Raw genomic sequence first — 19,258 nt, forward strand, 5'->3', positions numbered from 1 at the left:
AATAAGGCCGCAGCTTTTATTTAATAAATCCAGAAAAACTTCCCTGGGTACCCGAGCCGGTATGATATCTCCACCGCTGCCCGCCGTAGGGACCAAGCAAGGCAGTCTTCCTCCCTGGGGCCCCCACCTTGTCCGCCAGTAAGGGACCCCCAATCATCAGCGCATTCCGCGCCCCCACCTTTTTGCACCACCCAAGGCGCTGATCGGCTACCACACCGTCCTGTGATGTCACCTGCACCACTCTCAATATGCCCAACCGTCCCGGGTAACCGCCAAAACACGAGGTAGGGTGTACCCTTGCCTCGTGTCCCCCATTTCAAAAGTATGCTGCGGCCTGTGCCTTTTCATGTCTTACTATGCCCCAATGGCCTCCTGTGGAGCATGTTAAATATGGCTCGGTCATCCAAGAGCCTACAAGTGCTTTATTATTACCTCCCTCTAGCAACCCTTGAACCCTTGGGCGCTGTAGTAGGGGCCTTAACTGTTCTTGACACATGGCAGGCTCTTGCCTCAATTTGACGACCCACCTAGGTTGCGCCCATCATAAGTGTGAGCCATGGGGTCGCGGATCCTTACCCCCCCCAGCTGTATCATTATTATTATTACCTGTGTGGCAACCCTCTGGCCTCTCAGGCGCCATCTCCGTTGTAATAACTGTGTTGTACGCACGCTACGCTTCGAGACCACCACCAACGTGTAGCCCAAAGGGTCATCCATGTGCTCTCCTATCGTACCTCCGCATATATGCTGACCCCATGACCAGTCTAAACCCTTTGCACGTTGCATCTGCAGGAAAATTAGGCCTTTTATTGGCTATAGTCACTAAGGCTGCACCTGCGTCACATCGTGGCTGGAACTTCTTGGGCGGCCCCATCCGATGCTGCCACTAACTCAGGATACTTAGCCTCCGCTATCTGCCAGCTAATTCTGACCTCTTTTAAGCCGCCCACTTCTAAGACCTCCTCGTGCCTTAGGAGTACTTCGTTGATTCCAGCGTGCTCTGGGTACACATTCAATCAACCCTCCGGGCTTTGCCTAACTTTACCCAAGCAGGACACCCTGCTCCACGTGTGTCTTGTCTGCTTTTTCCACTGTACTCGCCCCTCGAGGGCCTACTTTCTTGGGTATCTTGCTCCACGGTCCTCAGGTCCCTCTCCCCGGCCTGCCTTCTACTGTGTAAGTTATCCCCTCGCCTACCGTCACCAACTCTGTGGGTAACTCTCTCCCACTGCTTTACTCTCCTCGATTTTGTGTTACCCCGCTCGCTGGATCTGTCTCCTTCGGTCTTGCTGAAGTCAGCGGGAAAGCATTCTGCGTCTGTAGTCCGATTCTTGCAGAGGTATCACAAGTTAACGGCTTGCCCGCTCCTCGGGTAGTCCCTTGTTGTACCATAAAGCGTCTTCCCCTGTGACCATTTACTACTGGGTCTAGCCCACCGCTGAGGTTCCCCTCGTGGCCCCTCCCCCTGGGAGTAATTGTCGCCTCTAGGGCAAAAGTGGTCCACGACTATGTCTCAATACAACAGATTGCCCTACTCTTTTTCCATCAAATGACCGGGCTACAAAAGTCTACTGAAAATCTGGCTGCCGCTTTTATACATTATCTGCTCAACTGAACCAGCACTCGTATTGCTAACTTCGTGGACTCGGCTCTTTTTCCATCAGACAGCCTTCAAATCCGTATTTGATGAATCTGCTCGTCGAGCCATTGCTGGATCTACCCTGTTACATCTTCAGCAAGGTAACAAACCATTAATACCATATTCTGTGATTGAATTTAAGACTTTGGGACTTAGGATGTCTACCTGCTATCTTCTTGGAGGGCCTTGACCCTCGATTGAAGGTCGAAATGTTGGCTCGTGATTTGCCTGATACCCTTGAGTCTCTCATAGAATTGGCTGGAAGGGCTGACTGCCGCATTCGATACCGGACTTAACCCATGTCCTAAACCCATTCATACTGCTCTCGGCCTACCTTCAGCCTACCTTCTCCTTCCGGGGAAGACAAGCTTATGCCATTAGGTCATAGCACGTAACTTCATAGGTGAGTCGTATTCGCCGGCGCCTGGGGTTATGCATATACAAAGGCCATCCGTCCATCCACACCGTCGGCCTTGTCCCGTCTGTCTGGGAAACCTGCAGACCGAGGATTCGCAAGACTCTTCCTGGTCAAACCACACCCTCATCCCCGTAATCTTTGTCTAACTCGCTGATCCTCAGAAGCCTGTATTTTGAAACCCTGGTCTTTGTGGACTCCCAATTTTATCTTAAAATGATCGGTGGTACATCTACGTATTCCTGCTATGCCCCAGGGCCATGTCATTACACAACGAACCCCTTCCTGAGGGGTCTCGTCGACCGAACTGCAAATAGGCCTATGAAATGGGGTGCTTCTCTCCAAGACCCTACGTTTTCTTATATTGGAAAGGCCTTGCGCCCTGTGATGCTCGGATTACCCTGGCTACCCAACCCTGGGCCCCCCTGGAACTATCCGATGGGGATCTGGCTGTCCGGTAGCTGCCTTTCGGAAGTTGTTCCAGTACGCTGTATGCCTATTATAACATGTTATTGGGCCTCCCTCCTCAATATGCGTTTTCGAATTCAATCTCGAAACAGGCATCATATGTGCTTCTTCCTTGCCTGTTTTTCGACTGCGCTAGCACCTTGAAACCTAAATCAGCGTCTCCCCCAGGAAGGTTTATTATCTCTTAGCAGCAGTGAGTAAGGCTAAGTCAGCCTAAAGACCCGCGAACCTTCAGAAGGGATGCTCCGGACCCTCCCAATCCCTGTCCGTATCTTTTTGTCCTGCAACAATTACAGGGTTATGAATAAGCTTACTATCCAGGATTGTATCCCTAGCCTTTAATCTCAGAATAGTTTTGACAGACTTCAGGGGCCAAGATATTCTCTAAATTAGATCTTGAAGCATATCCGCTCTGGCGACCAGTGGAAAAAACAGCCTTAACGCCCGCGATGGGCCTTATCAAATATCTCGTTATGCCTTTCGGATTAAACAATGCAGCAGCATTGTTATGAACATGTTATGACTGATATCCTGCGGTACCTGCTGTATCAGTGTATAGTGGTGTACCCTGATGACATCCTGTTCTGTTTTGTGTGATACTGCCCTTAGGCCAACTGGTTCACCTCACTACTGGTGCCAGGGCAGCTATACCCGAATATGGGCGGTTGTCGTAATTTCCAGCCTACCCAAGAACGTTGAGTTCACTGGCTAAAGCGCCTTCAGTGCATGACCCAGCAACTGGTTCCTCCTCTACCCTCCACTACAAATTTAATATGTCGGCAGCGCAGCGCTTATTGTTCTGCATTCCGGGACCTCAGCTACAATGACATAAGCACATAGAAAAAATTGCCCTATTGGGTCAGACCAAGGGTCGGTCAGACCAAAAGATCCCTCAGCCCAGCATCCTGTATCCGACAGGGGCCCATCCAGGCCACAAGAACCCGGCAAGCACCCCAAAACCAAGTCTACTGAATTCTACCGCTGCCAGCCACAGCAGTGGCCATCTTCCAAGTCAACTCAAGAGCAGGTAATGGACCTCTCCTTGAGGCACTTATCCAATTACTGTTGCCAGCAATAGCAGTGGCTATTTACCAGTCAACTTCATCAATATCAGGTAAAGGACTTCTCCTCCAAGAACTCATCCAATCCCCCTTTAAACACAGCTACAGCAGCTGTAACCTACCGAAAAAAAACTCCTGGCTGTGCCTTCGACCCTGCTCTGGATCGGGCCAACCCCCAGCAGAAGTACCATTGTCCTTCCCATCCGTTTTGCTGATCGGGCTGGCTCGCCTCCCTTTTTTTTTTTTTGCCTCAATCTGTCGCACATGGGACCAAATCCTCCCCCCCCCCCCCCCCCCTTTGCTGGGTCTCTCAGGTGGGGACAAGGACCTGCACTGGGTCGTCTGTCTTCTATTTTATGTTATCCATATTCATTTATTTTGATTTTTTTTTTTTTTTTAATTTTATTATTCCCCTCGGGTCTGGCGGCTCCTACACTCATGGACCAGAGTGCTCAGGACCCCCCTCCCTTAATGCGACCGCTGCAGTGTCCCCCACCTCACACCTGAGGAAACCCCCACCCCGACCGGTGTCGTTCCCTACACGTGGGGGGCCCCTAAAACTTCTGAGCTGTCCCATCCGTCTCCCCCTTCCCCCCCCCTTTTTTTTTTTGCAATTGTAAACTCTCCTCCGCTCCCTCTGGTCGATCTGCCCTGAACCCCCACCGCCGCCACCTACCCGGCCGTGAAGGACTAACCTAATGCGCCATTGCATCCCGCTGCCGTTCCCATCCGGAGTGGCCTGCGACCCGCTCTCCTGAAGGCCGCACCGCGGCCCCCACAGGTCAACAGAGCATGCGCTGCCTCCGCAGCAGCCCCCGATGCCTACCCGGTCGGGATATGCCGGGAAAACTGCCGGCCATGGAAAGGGCCAAGGGCCCAGCCCGGCGACCTCACCCGCTACCCGTCAGGCAGGTGAGGCTGGAGCCGCGAGCCTCTCTCCTGCTGCCCCGACGGCCGGCGGACCCCGCCATGGTCTGCTGCCCCAACGGCCGGCGCACCCCGCCGTGGTCGAGCCGCCCGAGGCCGCAACCTCTCCCGAGCACCAGCCACTAACCTTTTTGTGCCCGCTCAGGGAGAAAAGGAGGGTTCCAGCCTCCGTCGCGGCCCCTTTAAAGGGGCCGATGACGTCATCGGTCCGCGTCTCCGATGCTCCTACTGATGATGCCTAGCCCTGCATCATCGCGCTCTTGCGCGCACAGGGGGCGGGTGGTGGCCCACTCATGCGCCGGTACTGCCACCGGCGCGCACCCCTCCTCCCCCCCCTTGCCGGGACGCCCTCCACAGTGGGAGGGCGGCGCTTCGGTTATGGGTTGGGCTCTGTCCATTCGGGTCAGGCCCACCTCTAAGGTCTGGTATGTATTTAGAAGCTAATTTTATAACTGTGCATGTTTTGGGAAAGTCTGCACTTATCTTTTACATGCAGTCTTTATCCCAGATTTTCACAGCAAATTTATATGCAGAAATTTGCTTTGAAAATTACCAGGTAAGTGGCTTGGTACACATGCACACAAAATTATACTTGTTTTATTGAGGGCCCGACTTGTGTGGGTTAAATTTGAGAAAATTTGCAAAAGGATATAAATGGGCTTTTGAAAATTTCTAATTTTACATGCATAACTCTTTTAAATTTTCTGTTAATTTAATGTTTTTACTTACATATATGGACTTTAAGCGCATAAATAGGCTTTTGGGAATTGCTATGATATATGCTATGTTATACTTGAACCAGCAATCCTGGGGCTGGCTGCGGATCAAGCTGATAGTGGCACAGGAACTGGACTCAAAGACTCGGAACAAGACGGAAACTGGAACAGGAACTGCAAAGACTAGGGACAGGACTCAGGAACTTGGAACTCAGGCTCAGGAATTTGGAACTCATACTCCAGACTCAGAAACTCAGACTCAGGAACTCAGACATTAAAACCAACAAAGGTCTAGACAGGTCAAAGGCCTGGAACCAGGAACAAGGCAAGGAATTGGATTCAGGAACAAGGTGAAGACATGGATTCAGGAACAAGATGAAGACTTGTACTCAGGAACAAGGAGACCAGGAACATGAAACAGGAAACTCAGACGACATTGAAAGTGTTAGTAGACCTTTGCAAAGGCCCTGAAGAACTGACTGAAGAGCCCTTTTATAGGGCTGCAGGAAGGTTATCATCAGGAAGGATTGCGGGGCTTTTACTGCTGCAGTCCCTTTAAAACTTAAGCAGAGGCACGTGCGCATGCCTAGAAGAATGCCAGCAGAAGCGGAAGCCAGTGGCAGTCTGACCATGATGGTGTCTCTGCCACATGGAACAGGTGGCGTCAGGACCACGCAGAAAGGCAGAGGCGGTGTTTCCAGGCCACGCAGGAGCCAGGCAGTCAGCAGAGTCAGTGGTGCACAGACTGCAAAAAAGATGGCAGGGGTGGTGGCTTGCAGCCGCGGGGTCCTCCCGCGAGTGGAATTGCAACAGCCCCTAGGTTGGACTCGAGGGTCTAAGTACAGGATCCGGTATACTTGCTTTCAAAAACTGAGGCGAGGAACCATACAGGATAAACTGACCAGTGGCGTTCTGACAGCATCAACGGTATCTCTTCTGCATGGAACAGGTGGTGGCGTTTCCAGGCCATGCAGGAGCAAGGCAAATGAGCAGAGTCGGCAACGCACAGGCCATGAAGAAGATGGCAGCAGTGTTGCCTCACAGCTGCATGGCAGACTGGTGGCATCTCTCCAGCCTGTAATCCACATTGAACATATTTTCTCAAATTGCGGTAATACAAGACTGAATAAATAAATACATTAATTAAATAAACATGGGGCTTAGTTTGCATGTACCTAACCTGCTTTTTTGCATACTTTAATGCAAACTAGGGAGACATATTCTGGTAGGCAGAGTTGGGACTTGCTAGTTCATGTCTTTGGAAGTCCGTCCTTGGTTTTAAAGTCTGGATCTGAGTTCCTGAGTCCAAGTCCTAGTTCCCGAGTCTTAAGTTCTGAGTTCCTGAGAACCAGCTGTGGTCTTCAGAGTTCTTGTTCCAGCTTCTGTCTTGTTCCAAGTCTTTGAGTCCAGTGCCTGTGCCGCTATTGGCATGGTCCGTGGCCAGCTGCAGGGTTGTGTATAGTGTGCAACGGTGCTGGGCTCTCTGAGAGCCTTTGTCTTATTCCAAGTCCTGAGCCTTCATCTTGTTCCAAGTCCTCAGCTTCCATCTATCCTCATGCTCAAACCACTTCCAATCACAGTATGAAAGGGCTTTTGAGTGGTTGTAGGGCTACTCCAGAGAGCAGCATGGGTTGCTGGTTCTCAATTCCTGGAGTGTGTTGGATGCTCGAGTATTCCTGTGCCAAGTCTAGATAGTTTCCTGTTTCAGCCAGTTTGTGCATGGATGCACTTGTCTGCCAGCGGCATGGACCACGGCCAGCCCCAGGGTTGTGTCAGTCGTAACACAGGGGCTCACGCTCTCGAGTGCCCGTCTATGCTCGTAACAGCTGGACCATTTTTTTTTCCTTCAGGGGTGGGGAGTAGGGGGACTTGATGTTTGACTTGGTGGTGATAGGGTGTTGGGACAATATTTTCTGTTTGGGGATGGGAGGGAGCCTGAAACCTTTTTTTTCTCTTAAAGGGTAGGGACGTGATGTACTTGATGTTTCATATGCGGGGAGGTGGGAGGGTGTCAGGAAAATAATTTTCACTTGGTGGGGTGGAGATTCAAGGGGGGGAGCGGAGCCTCTATTTTATTTATTGGATTTTTTGGAGGATGGGGGGACTGGGACCGTCCCCGCGAAGGTGGTTTTTTGTTTGTTTTTTTTTAGAATTTTTACCCTTTAGCAGGGGTTTGTCTTGCCTAGAGTGGCGGCCCTGGGTTGAGATGGGAATCAGCCCTGAGCACCGCTCAACCTCCCAGTTTTGCTACTTCATTTTTTTTAGTTTTTGAGCCAGCAGCCCTTTTAAGTGATGATGGTTGTCTGATGTTGGGGCTGCCATCACATCACTTTAAAGAGTCACTGTGCATGTTCTTTTGACCCGTGGTGTTTGGCCGTAAGATAAAAGCACATACCAGAGAGATGCTACTTTTTTTTTGGGGGGGGGGGGGGGGAGGAGCTCCACTATCGCAAAACATTCCCCTGTGATAGTGGGTCCCCTCCTGCGATAGAAATTCATGGCTTAGTGAATCTAGACCTAAGTTGGCAGGAATGGTCAGTCCCACCCCTTATTTAGCTAACTAACATTTTAGCCAGATAAAAAATAAACTGGCTAAATGGCAGCCAATGATTCTGCCTAGATATTCAAATGGTACCACTTAGCTGGCTAAGCCCATTTTTAACTGGCTAAGGCCTGGATTCACTATTCTATCGCAGAATGGTGAATCCGGTGGGGTGGGGGGCGAGCCTGTGAAAGTCGGCGGCCTTCGGACCACCGTGGTGTTTTCGCTGCCGGCTTTCGCACCCTAGCGCCATCAGCGATGATAACGTTACTAACCTTATCGCCGCCAGTGAAGATACCGCCGAGTCCGCCTCCTTGCCGCCCTGACTCCACCCCCAGCATGCTATCGCACACGAAAAGGGCCTTTTCGCGTGTGATAGAGGCTTATCGCACGCGATAAGCCTTTGAAAATGACCCCCATAGTGTGCTTAATACTGGGTCCTCAAAATTAAATGTCATTTGCTTCCCTTGGACCATTAACTTTTCCAGACAGGACTTTAAATACCAGTAAATATTCTTGGGTTAGGCTTTTCAATTTTCTTTTTTTATGGTCATGAATAGGATTTTTCTCGTAATTGTTTTTCTTTCAAAAGAATTGTAAGTGCATTCTATGTTGTGATATATTGATTCAGATAAGCACATTAAGTTTCTGCAGAAAAGTCCAGATAAGCAAAAATTATGTTTTTCCTTGCTTAGAGTACAGGGAGAAGTAGCACTTCTGGGCAACAATGGAAAACCATACTCTGGTCCTGCAGAGATACATTCAGAGTACAGCTGGGAAGATTTCTTGTACATATTTTGTCTCCAGGTCAACCACTACAAGACAAAAAGCAAGCATTAGAAATTGTGCATGAACCAAAGTATCAAGAGATAATGAGAGAGTGTCTCAACCCGGCTTTGCAAGTAAGCATTTTGGATATAGAAGTGTTAGAAAATATATTGTATACATCGTCAAACTACAAATTTTTGGCTGACATTCAAGGCTAGTTAATCTCCTTGTATCTTCTGCACAATTTAGAAGATGATGATAGAATAATATTAAATTGGGCTGGTCCGCAGAGCAATTGCCACCTCTCACAATCTTCAGCTTTTGATCAGAGATTGTGGGAAAAAGCAACTCTCCAGACAAGACCTTCTGTTAGGACAGACTTGCTTTCTCTGGGGATTATTTGTTCCTAGCCTTGGCATGTGTTGGAGGTGACATGTGTGAACAGGATATTTTACTAAATTATAATTGACAGCTATGAAATACAGACAATTAAGGTCTATTCTTTAATTCACCAATAAATAAAATTTAATGCATAGAGATATGGTATATATGGATGAATGGGCAACAGCTGTTATCTTTGACTACAAATTCTGAATAACTAATAGAACAGCAATAATTAGAGGAGTCAATGTATCATGAGTGATTAATTTTACTAGGATGTATTTTTATGTATATTATACTTATATACAGTACTGAGCAAGAGAAGGGAAATAAAATCAAACAAAATATATAAGAAACAAGCTTGAAATTTCTCCTCAGAGTAGTAGTCCCCTAGTTCAAAGGGCTTAAAATTTAGATAAAGGAAGGTAAAGAAAATCTTTTTACAGTAAATGAGATATAAATCAAGTTTTGGTTCACGATAATTCTACTTATTAAATAGGAAATGGATTTATTGGGAGGCTTCAGGATACTTGTGCACACATTGTTACAAAGTGCTCTAGAAAAACTTCAGCTGGTTCACTTCTACTCCAGCTCCATTGGCTACCTGTTTCTTTTCGCTGCAAATTTCAATGCTTAGTTCTATCATTTAAGACTTCATTTGGAACTGGTTCTGTAAATTTGAAGAAACTGTTGAAATGACATGAATAAAGTAGATCCTTATGATCAGAGGGGAAATCTTTGCTACAAATACCTCCACCGAATTTTTTCGGACAATTAAGATTGTTTAAAAGATCATTTGTAGGCAGTGCTCCAGCACTCTGAAATGATCTCCCCCTTGAATTAAGGAAGGAAATTGACCTAAAAATGTTTAGAGGAAAGCTGGAAATCTGGTTTGTCTCAAACCTTTAACATCTGCTGTGGCTATTATTGAGTAGAATGAACAGTGGATTTGTGAGTATGATATTTGTTTTATTTTTATTTATATTGAGTTTATTAATGTTTTATGAATATTTCATTTTTTTGTTATGATTGTTTCAATTTCTATTGTTATTTGTAATGTTTGTAATGTAATGTTATTTGTAAGCGGTTTTTAATCAGTAAGCACTATATAAATATTAAGTACATAAATAAATGTTAGTCGTGCATGCTGAGCTGAGATGGAAAAAGGCAGAAATAGGGCTTGATGACTTGATATAAATAGATTTCAGTGGGCCTCATTTTCTAAAGTATTGCAGACCTGCGATACTTTAGGGAATGAGTGGCGGGGGGCTGAAACGGGGGGTGGGCCTGCGCTAGCCAGCAGCGATCACACCGCGACGGTGCGATCGCTGCCGGTTTCACACCCAATAGCGCCACCATAGGAGGTGTAGCTATTGGGCGTGAACTCGGACGCGAAAAGGGCCTTACCTTTTCGTCATCCGCAGCGTCTTCGCAGAGTCTGCCCCGGTGACGCCCCGACTCCTCCTTTTCCGGGGCCGACTCCGCCCCCATTTTGGTACCGCGTGCGATCCGTTTAGAAAATAAGGCCCAATGTGTCATATATTTGCCCATTAATAAAATGGTAGTAATTTTGCTCTAATTTACATCCTAGCATAAAATGTATTAATCTCTGAATGCAGCAAATGCATACGATATATATATATATAAGGATTTTAGTACAATTAGTATAAAGATTGAATGTATACAATTGTCTGTATCTAGTATAAATATTAATGATTACTTCCTTTTACATGAGTGCATAAGAGACAGCTGAAGTGAATATTAATATCCTGAATACACTATTATAAATCTCAATCTGGGATTACATTTTATTGCACACATTTTCAGTCCCTATTCAGCTGAATTGTCTCTTGCAGTGGCCTGAGTCAGGATTTTGGAATTCATTTCTTATTTTAAAGATTATTTTGGTGTTGCACTATAGTGAAGTTTCTATAAGCCAGTGAGTTCTGTTTGGGTTATCATACATGAAGGACTTCAAGAAGTTTAAAAGACAGAGAATAAAAATAGCTACATTTTTAGTACTGCTTTTAACTAGAAAATTACATGTGTTCTGCATGCTTAAAACAACCCGATTTTCAAACAAAAGATACTTGCATAAATTATGTGAATATGGGGTTGTTGGATATGCGGCATGTTACTTTCTCTATGGGCAAGCAGGACTAATTCAGCCACTCAGGTAGACGACATCACAGGAGCAGGCTGACATGAAACATGCTTTCTTAGAGGTAAATTTTCAAACCTTACGCGATCGCGTACTTTTGTTCGCGCCACCGGCGCGAACAAAAATACGCCAGATTTTATAAGAGATGCGCGTAGCCGCGCGTATCTTATAAAATCCGGGGTCGGCGCGCGCAAGGCTGCCCAAAATCGGCAGCCTGTGCGCGCCGCGCAGCCTGCCTCCGTTCCCTTCCCCTACCTAACCCACCTCCCGGCCCTATCTAAATCCCCCCCTTAACTTTGCGCGCGCCGGCCGGCTGCCCCGCTCCGTGGTCTGGTCCCGGAGGCCGCGGCCACGCCTCCGGAACGCCCCCGGGCCGAAACCACGCCCACGTTGCCGCCCCCGAAACGCCACGCCCCGCCCCCTAAATGCTGGGTCTTCCCGCCACGCCCCCGCCAGGAAGACCCGGGACTTATGCGCATCCCGGGGCTCTGTGCGCGCCGGCGGCCTATGCAAAATAGGCGCACCTGCGCGCAGGGGTTTTAAAATCCGCCCCTTAGAGCTCAGAAAGAATTTAAAGTACTTTTGAGCATGCATGTTTGTTTCTGCATACGGTGGAGACTTGCACCACCATGCAAGTCTCCTCAGTCAATTTTTCTGCTCCGGAGTAAAATGATGTATTGTTTTCTTTCTCTCTCTAGCCTCTCATAGCATTCTTTCTTTTCTTTCTTTGGTTACTTTGTTTTATTTTATTTTTATTTGGGTCTCTTCTTAAAAAAAAAAAAAATCCCTATTCGGAATTAGGGTTTTTTCCTTCTCACCCACAAACCTTTCAAAACTTATTTTGAATGTAGATACAAAATGGCTGTCTTCACTGGGAACACGATCTGAATAATTATGTGGAGTGCAGTAGAATGTCTCCATGGGGCCTTAGTGTCAGAGAACTCAAAGTATGAGCTGTCTTCTCCTGAAAGAAAAAAAAGCATTTTTCTTTGAGACCAGTACCTATAAAGAAAAGGTTTTCAGAATATTCCATGAACCGAAGATACTTTTCTTCCTCCTGCTTGGATAAAAAGAGGTGGCACATATCATTGCTGCCCAGGTCCTTGCTCTCTTTATTGCACCACAGAAGAGCTCAGTGCCATACATCTCTAGCTCCATCATTGTCCCCTGCCTTGGTGCCAAACGTTTTGTTGACATCTACAGCTGATAACTCTGTGCAGAAGATGACTGTGCCAAATCTTAATTATTGCATCCAGAATAGTATATATCATCTGTGACACATCAGTCTCGTGAATCAGAATGTTATCCATTTATACAGAAATTATGGCTGTCCATAATTAAATATTACATTAACAAAACCTTCTATTGTGAAATCTGTTCTGAAGAACTGGCTACACAGATGAAATCATTCTCCTAGGACAAGCAAGATGGTAATCCTCACAGATGGGTGACATCAGATGGAGCCCTGCATGGAAAACGTTTGTCAAAGTGACTGGCACACTGAGCATGCCCAACCTGCCGCTATCCACCCAGTGTCCCCCTTGAATACTGTGTAAAATTCTGGTCGCCGCATCTAAAAAAAGATATAGTTGTGATGGAGAAGGTACAGAGAAGGGCAACCAAAATGATAAAGGGGATGGGACAGCTCCCCTATGAGGAAAGGCTGAAGAGGTTAGGGCTGTTCAGCTTGGAGAAGAGTCAGCTGAGTTGGGATATGATAGAGATCTTTAAGAACATGAGAGGTCTTGAACGAGTAGATGTGAATCGGTTATTTACACTTTCGAATAATAGGAGGACTAGGGGGCATTCCATGAGGTTAGCAAGTAGAACATTTAAGACTAATCGGAGAAAATTCTTTTTTACTCGATGCACAATAAAGCTCTGGAATTTGTTGCCAGAGGATGTGGTTAGTGCAGTTAGTGGGGCTGGGTTCAAAAAAGGTTTGGATAAGTTCTTGGAGGAGAAGTCCATTAACAGCTATTAATCAAGTTTACTTAGGGAAAGCCACTGCTAATAATTGTATCAGTAACATGGAATCTTCTTGGTGTTTGGGTAATTTCCAGGTTCTTGTGGCCTGGTTTGGCCTCTGTTGGAAACAGGATGTGGGCTTGATGGACCCTTGGTCTGACCCAGCATGGCAATTTCTTATGTTCAGTCTCTTTTTTCCGTGGTACACTTGCCTCGCAGTTTTGGAGCTCAGCTTCATAAAGGTATTTTTTCTTGTTTTCCTGTTTTTTTTCCTCCATCCAAAGGCCAGGTCCCCCTTCTCCGGATGGCGTCCCTCCTCGCCGTGATAGATTAACTTTTCTACCTCCTCTGTAGTCGATTCCTGGTACATCGCTTTTCAGTGGTCCACCAGCCATCGACCCCTCCCGGTTGTTTTTTTCATGGTGTCCGCTTTTCGTCAGTGCCTCCATTGCCCATGGACCATGTCCATCATGGATTCGCATGATGTTATATCCTCTGCTTGGGGACATCACACAACATCAAAGGGTGTCAGCTGGGCAACCAGATGACCACCAAGTGCTATCGTGAACGTCTTGATAAAATAGAGAAACTTTTTCATCCAAAAAGTCTTCTCCATCCACTCCTGCATCGAATCATCTGCGCCCGGGCTCGAGGGGAACCGCTTGATATGCTTTCCCTCTCTACACACCAGCAGCATCGTCCAGGACCGTGGAAATGGTGTTCTCACAGGACAAGCAGGATGGTTGTCCTCACAAATGGGTGACATCGAGGATGGAGCCCAACCACGGAAAACTTCTGTCAAAGTTTCAGGAACTTTGACTGACCCCTACTGGGCATGCCCAGCACAGCACTAACCCTGCAGCCAGCAGGGGTCTCCCTTCAGTCTTCTTTTTTCCGCGCAGCAGTAGCCACGCGGTGAAAGAGCTCTTAACCACGTTCCTGACAGGAATTTAGAATTTGTTATTCTGAAGAAAATTTGCCCCTCAGGGGTCTCCCTTCGGTAAATTTTTTCGTCCGCGGAACTCCGGTAAGTCTTTGCCGTTGTTTCATCGACTTCCGTCGACTTTGGCCCTTGAGGCCCGCTGGCAGTCGACAGTCCCGCGGCTAAATTTTTGGCCTTCAGCCATGGCGTCGGGGTTCCGTCGGTGCCCGGACTGTACCCGAACTATGTCAATCACAGACCCTTATAGAGTCTGTGTTTTATGTCTAGGGAGTGAGCATGATGTTCTGACTTGCACCAAATGTGCCCTAATGACACCAAAAGGTCGCAAAGCCAGAATGGAGAAGATGGGGCTCCTCTTCCATGTTCGCACCCCAACGCCATCGATTGCATCGACGTCATCGGAACCGGCACCGTCGAAGTCTTACTACCATCGACAGCCCTCCGGTGACTGTCCGCCATCGATGACTTCTCGGCCATCGACTCCTGTCCCTTCCCCTGATCATCGAGGAGATAGGAAGGAGAAACATCGCCATCGACGTCATAAGTCTCGGCCCGTCGAGGAATCGACGTCATCGACCTCTGTACCGACCGAGCCTCCGCAGAAAAAGCCTCGATCAGAGTTGGCACCGTCCACTTCTGTTTCGCAGGCACAGAGGCAACCCTCACCCCCTCGGGGTTTGGGAGCCGCGATCCCACCGGTGACGGTGGTCCCTCCGGCTCAGCCTCAGCCTCCCTCTCCCGTCGAGCCGGGTCTTGTTACCCCTGGTCCAGGAGGCCATCGATAAGGCGATGGAACGGTTCCAGCCTCCTCCGGCACCGAGAGCGGAACCGGCCACCGAGCCGATTGCAGCGACACTGGCACCGCTGTTGCACCGGATGGAAGCGCTCATGACAGCCCTTCCACCGGTGATACCTGTGTCACCGACACCGGTAAGACCGCTGTCACCGACAGGTTTTTCATCAGGTGGAGAAACACCGTATCGAATTCCCCCTTCGGGAATTGTTCCACCAAGGTCAGGTCGTCCCTCGCCACCGATACTATCTTCAGGGGCGATACGCACCTCTGCTCCACCGAGGTTTCCGATGCCGGCACCGATTCCATCGAGACCAGCACCAATTCCCTCGATGCCTACACTGGCACCGATATCGACACCGATTCCATCGAGGATTTTCTCGATGCCCCCGGTGACTCCAGCCAATATTTCGGAGCCTCAACCTGGGCCCTCAGGAGTTCAGCCCCCTAGAGGGCCTCCAGGTCATCAACCTGATCCCTATGATACTTGGGCTGATGATACCTCTACTGACACTGATGATTTGCCTTCACCACCCTCTCCTGCGGAGAGCAGAAAGCGTTCTCCCCCTGAGGACCTCTCTTTCATAAACTTTGTGAAGGAAATGTCAGAGTTGGTTCCTTTCCAACTTCAATCTGAACAGGATGATAGGCACCAAATGATGGAATTGCTCCAATTTTTGGATGCCCCGAAAGTCATCACCTCTATTCCCATTCATCAGGTTTTTCTAGACCTTCTTAAAAAGAATTGGGAATCTCCTGGCTCTGTGTCCCCAGTCAATAAAAAAGCTGATTCTACATATCTTTTACAATCAGCGCCAGGTTTTCAAAAACCTCAGTTGGATCATCATTCTGTGGTCGTCGAGTCAGCTCAGAAAAAAGCCAAACGACTAAAACCACACTCTTCCATACCTCCTACTAAGGACAATAAATTCCTAGATAGTATAGGTAGGAAGGTTTACCATGGAGCTATGCTGATTTCCAGAATAGCTTCTTACCAACTTTATATGACTTAATATAACAGAGTCATTTTAAAGCAAATGCAAGAATACGCTGACGCCTTGCCAGAGCAGTTCCAGCCCCAGATTCAGTCCCTTTTAAATAAAGGGTTTGAAGCTGGAAAGCATGAAATCCGAACCGCCTATGACATCTTCGATGCTTCTACTAGAATTTCTGCTACAGCTATTTCTGCTAGACGTTGGGCTTGGATCAAATCATCTGACCTTCGCCCAGAAGTTCAGGACAGGCTTTCGGATTTGCCCTGCTTAGGGGATAATCTGTTTAGTGAGCAAATTCAGCAACTTGTTGCTGAATTGAAGGATCATCATGAGACGTTAAAGCAGCTCTCATCTATTCCTCCTGACTTGCCTTCCAAACAACCGTCTAGGAAGGACTCCAAAAAGTCTTTCTTTAGGCCACGAAAGTATTATCCCCCATCTACCAAGCCTCGGCCTGCACGGTCCTACCATAAGACTCAGCCTCGCCAGGCTCGTAAACAAAAACCTGCAGCAGCTCCACCTCCTGGCCCTGCGGCGGGTTTTTGACTTCCACTTAGAGAGCACATGCCAGACCCCTCTTCCAGCCATTCCAGTAGGAGGTCGGCTATGCCACTTTTTAGATCAGTGGCATCGGATCACCACAGATCAGTGGGTGACAGCGATCATCGCACAGGGTTACCATCTCAATTTCCTGTCTCTCCCTCCAGACTCCCCACCCTTGCAGGCGTGGAGTCTTACCGATCATTCTCTTCTTTTAGAACAGGAAGCTTCTCTTCTCCTACAGTCAAACGCTATAGAACCCGTTCCTCCCTTGCAACGAGGCCTAGGGTTCTATTCCAGGTACTTCCTGATCCCAAAAAAGTCAGGGGGACTTCGTCCCATCCTCGACCTGAGGGTCCTCAACAAGTACCTTCACAAGGAGAAGTTCAAGATGGTAACCCTGGGCTCGCTACTCCCTCTGCTGCAAAGAGGGGACTGGTTATGCTCTCTAGACCTAAAAGACGCATATACCCACATTGCGATAACACAATCTCATCGCAAATTCCTGCGGTTTCTAGTAGGCCGAAATCACTACCAATATCGTGTGTTACCTTTCGGCCTAGCGTCCGCACCATGAGTGTTCACCAAGTGCCTCGTAGTGGTTGCAGCGTTTCTAAGGAAAGGAGGAGACCACGTCTACCCCTACTTAGACGATTGGTTGATCAGGGCCCCAACCCACCAACTGGCTCGGTGCTCCCTGACCCTAACAATTCGAACTTTGCTTTCTCTAGGATTTCTGGTAAATTACGAGAAATCCTACTTAGTCCCATCTCAAACCTTATCATTCATTGGGGCAGACTTGGACACCTTACAGGCAAAAGCCTTCCTTCCTCATCAACGAGTCCAAACCCTAGTGTCCCTAGCTCGCCAGCTGCAGTCCCAACACACAGCTACAGCTCGCCACTTCCTCGTTCTTCTGGGACACATGGCCTCCTCAGTTTATGTGACTCCCACGGCCCGCTTGGCCATGAGAGTCACACAGTGGACTCTGAGACTACAGTGGACTCAAGCTCTTCAGCCTCTGTCCTCTATAATACGCGTCTCCAACGCACTTCGCCTGTCTCTTGCTTGGTGGACGAATCCCTTCAACCTCCTACAGGGTTTGCCCTTTCTCCCACCAGATCCTCAGGTCATCCTCACTACCGATGCTTCCAACATCGGTTGGGAAGCCCATGTAAACGATTTACAAACTCAAGGGTTCTGGTCACTAGAGGAAGCCAAACACCAGATACATTTCCTGGAGCTCCGAGCAATCCGCTATGCTCTCAGGACCTTTCAAGATTGCCTATCACACCATTCAATCTTAATCCAGACAGACAACCAGGTGGCCATGTGGTACATAAACAAGCAGGGAGGCACAGGCTCCTTCCTGTTGTGTCAGGAAGCTGCGCAGATTTGGGCAGAAGCCCTCTCCCACTCCATGTACCTCAGGGCCACCTACCTGCCGGGAGTAGACAATGTATTGGCAGACCAGCTGAGCCGTGTCTTCCAACCACACGAGTGGTCACTCAATCCTGTAGTAGCAACCTCTCTATTCCACAAGTGGGGTTACCCCCACATAGACCTCTTTGCGTCCCCTCAGAACCACAAAGTGGACAATTATTGCTCTCTCATTCGGAGCCAGCACTCTCGGCCGAGGGATGCATTCTCCCTCAAGTGGACGACCGGTCTGCTCTATGCATTCCCTCCTCTTCCTCTGCTGTCGAGGACCCTCGTGAAGCTCCGCCAGGACAGGGAAACCATGATCCTGATAGCACCGCACTGGCCACGCCAAGTGTGGTTTCCCATACTCCAGGATCTCTCCATCCGCAGGCACATTCCTCTGGGACAGGACTCGCATCTGCTCACTCAAAACGACGGATGCCTCCTTCATCCCAACCTCCAAGCCTTGTCCCTGACGGCATGGATGTTGAAAGGTTAGTCCTTCAGCCTTTTAACCTTTCAGATTCAGTTTCTCGTGTCCTGATAGCTTCACGAAAGCCCTCTACAAGAAAATCTTACTCATACAAATGGAAAAGGTACACATCATGGTGCACTTCTCAGTCCCTTGATCCCCTTTCCTGTCCAATCTCTCAGTTCTTGGACTATTTGTGGCATCTATCAGAATCCGGTCTCAAGACCTCTTCCATTAGAATGCATGTCAGTGCGGTAGCCGCCTTCCATGAAGGTATTGGGGGTGTTCCTATTTCAGTACAACCCCTTGTAACACGCTTTCTTAAAGGTTTGCTCCATATAATGCCACCTTTACGTCCGCCGGCCCCATCTTGGGACCTTAACCTGGTTCTTGGTCGCCTTATGAAACCACCTTTCGAACCTCTGCACTCCTGTGAATTAAAATATCTCACATGGAAAGTGTTATTCCTTTTGGCTATCACTTCAGCTCGCAGGGTTAGTGAATTACAGGCCCTAGTTACCTATCCGCCTTACACTAAACTCCTGCAGGACCGGGCGGTACTCCGCACTCACCCTAAATTCTTACCTCAGGTAGTTTCGGAGTTTCATATTAATCAATCCATCATACTACCTATCTTTTTTCCCAGGCCCCACTCCAACTCCGGGGAACAGACTCTGCATACCCTAGACTGTAAATGAGCTCTAGCTTTTTATCTAGACCGTACAGTTGCTCACAGGAAGAGCACTCAATTATTTGTCTCTTTCCATCCTAACAAATTAGGACAACCTGTGGGTAAGCAGGCTCTCTTCTCTTGGTTGGCGGACTGCATTTCTTTTTGCTATCAGCAAGCTGTCATTCCTTTTCAAGACCGTGTCAAGGCACACTCTGTGAGGGCCATGGCGACTTCAGTAGCACACCTTCGATCGGTGCCGCTTCCTGACATCTGCAAGGCTGCAACCTGGAGTTCCCGCCATACTTTTGCAGCCCACTATTGTTTGGATAAAGCTGGAAGACAGGATTCCATCTTCGGCCAATCTGTCTTGCGTA

The 19,258-nt window shown here is 48.2% G+C and overlaps 1 protein-coding gene across 1 annotated transcript in view; it reads left to right on the forward strand.

Moving 5' to 3' along the window:
- LOC115087279 (lysosomal-trafficking regulator-like) overlaps positions 1-19,258 on the forward strand; it is a 1,534,685-nt gene that overhangs the window by 915,137 nt on the left and 600,290 nt on the right. Inside the window, 1 exon segment of the mRNA XM_029594260.1 lies at positions 8,464-8,670. Coding sequence (XP_029450120.1) covers positions 8,464-8,670 — 207 coding nt within the window.

Source organism: Rhinatrema bivittatum, chromosome 3 (genome assembly GCF_901001135.1).
Source record: "Rhinatrema bivittatum chromosome 3, aRhiBiv1.1, whole genome shotgun sequence".
In the NCBI taxonomy this organism is placed as follows: Eukaryota; Metazoa; Chordata; class Amphibia; order Gymnophiona; family Rhinatrematidae; genus Rhinatrema; species Rhinatrema bivittatum.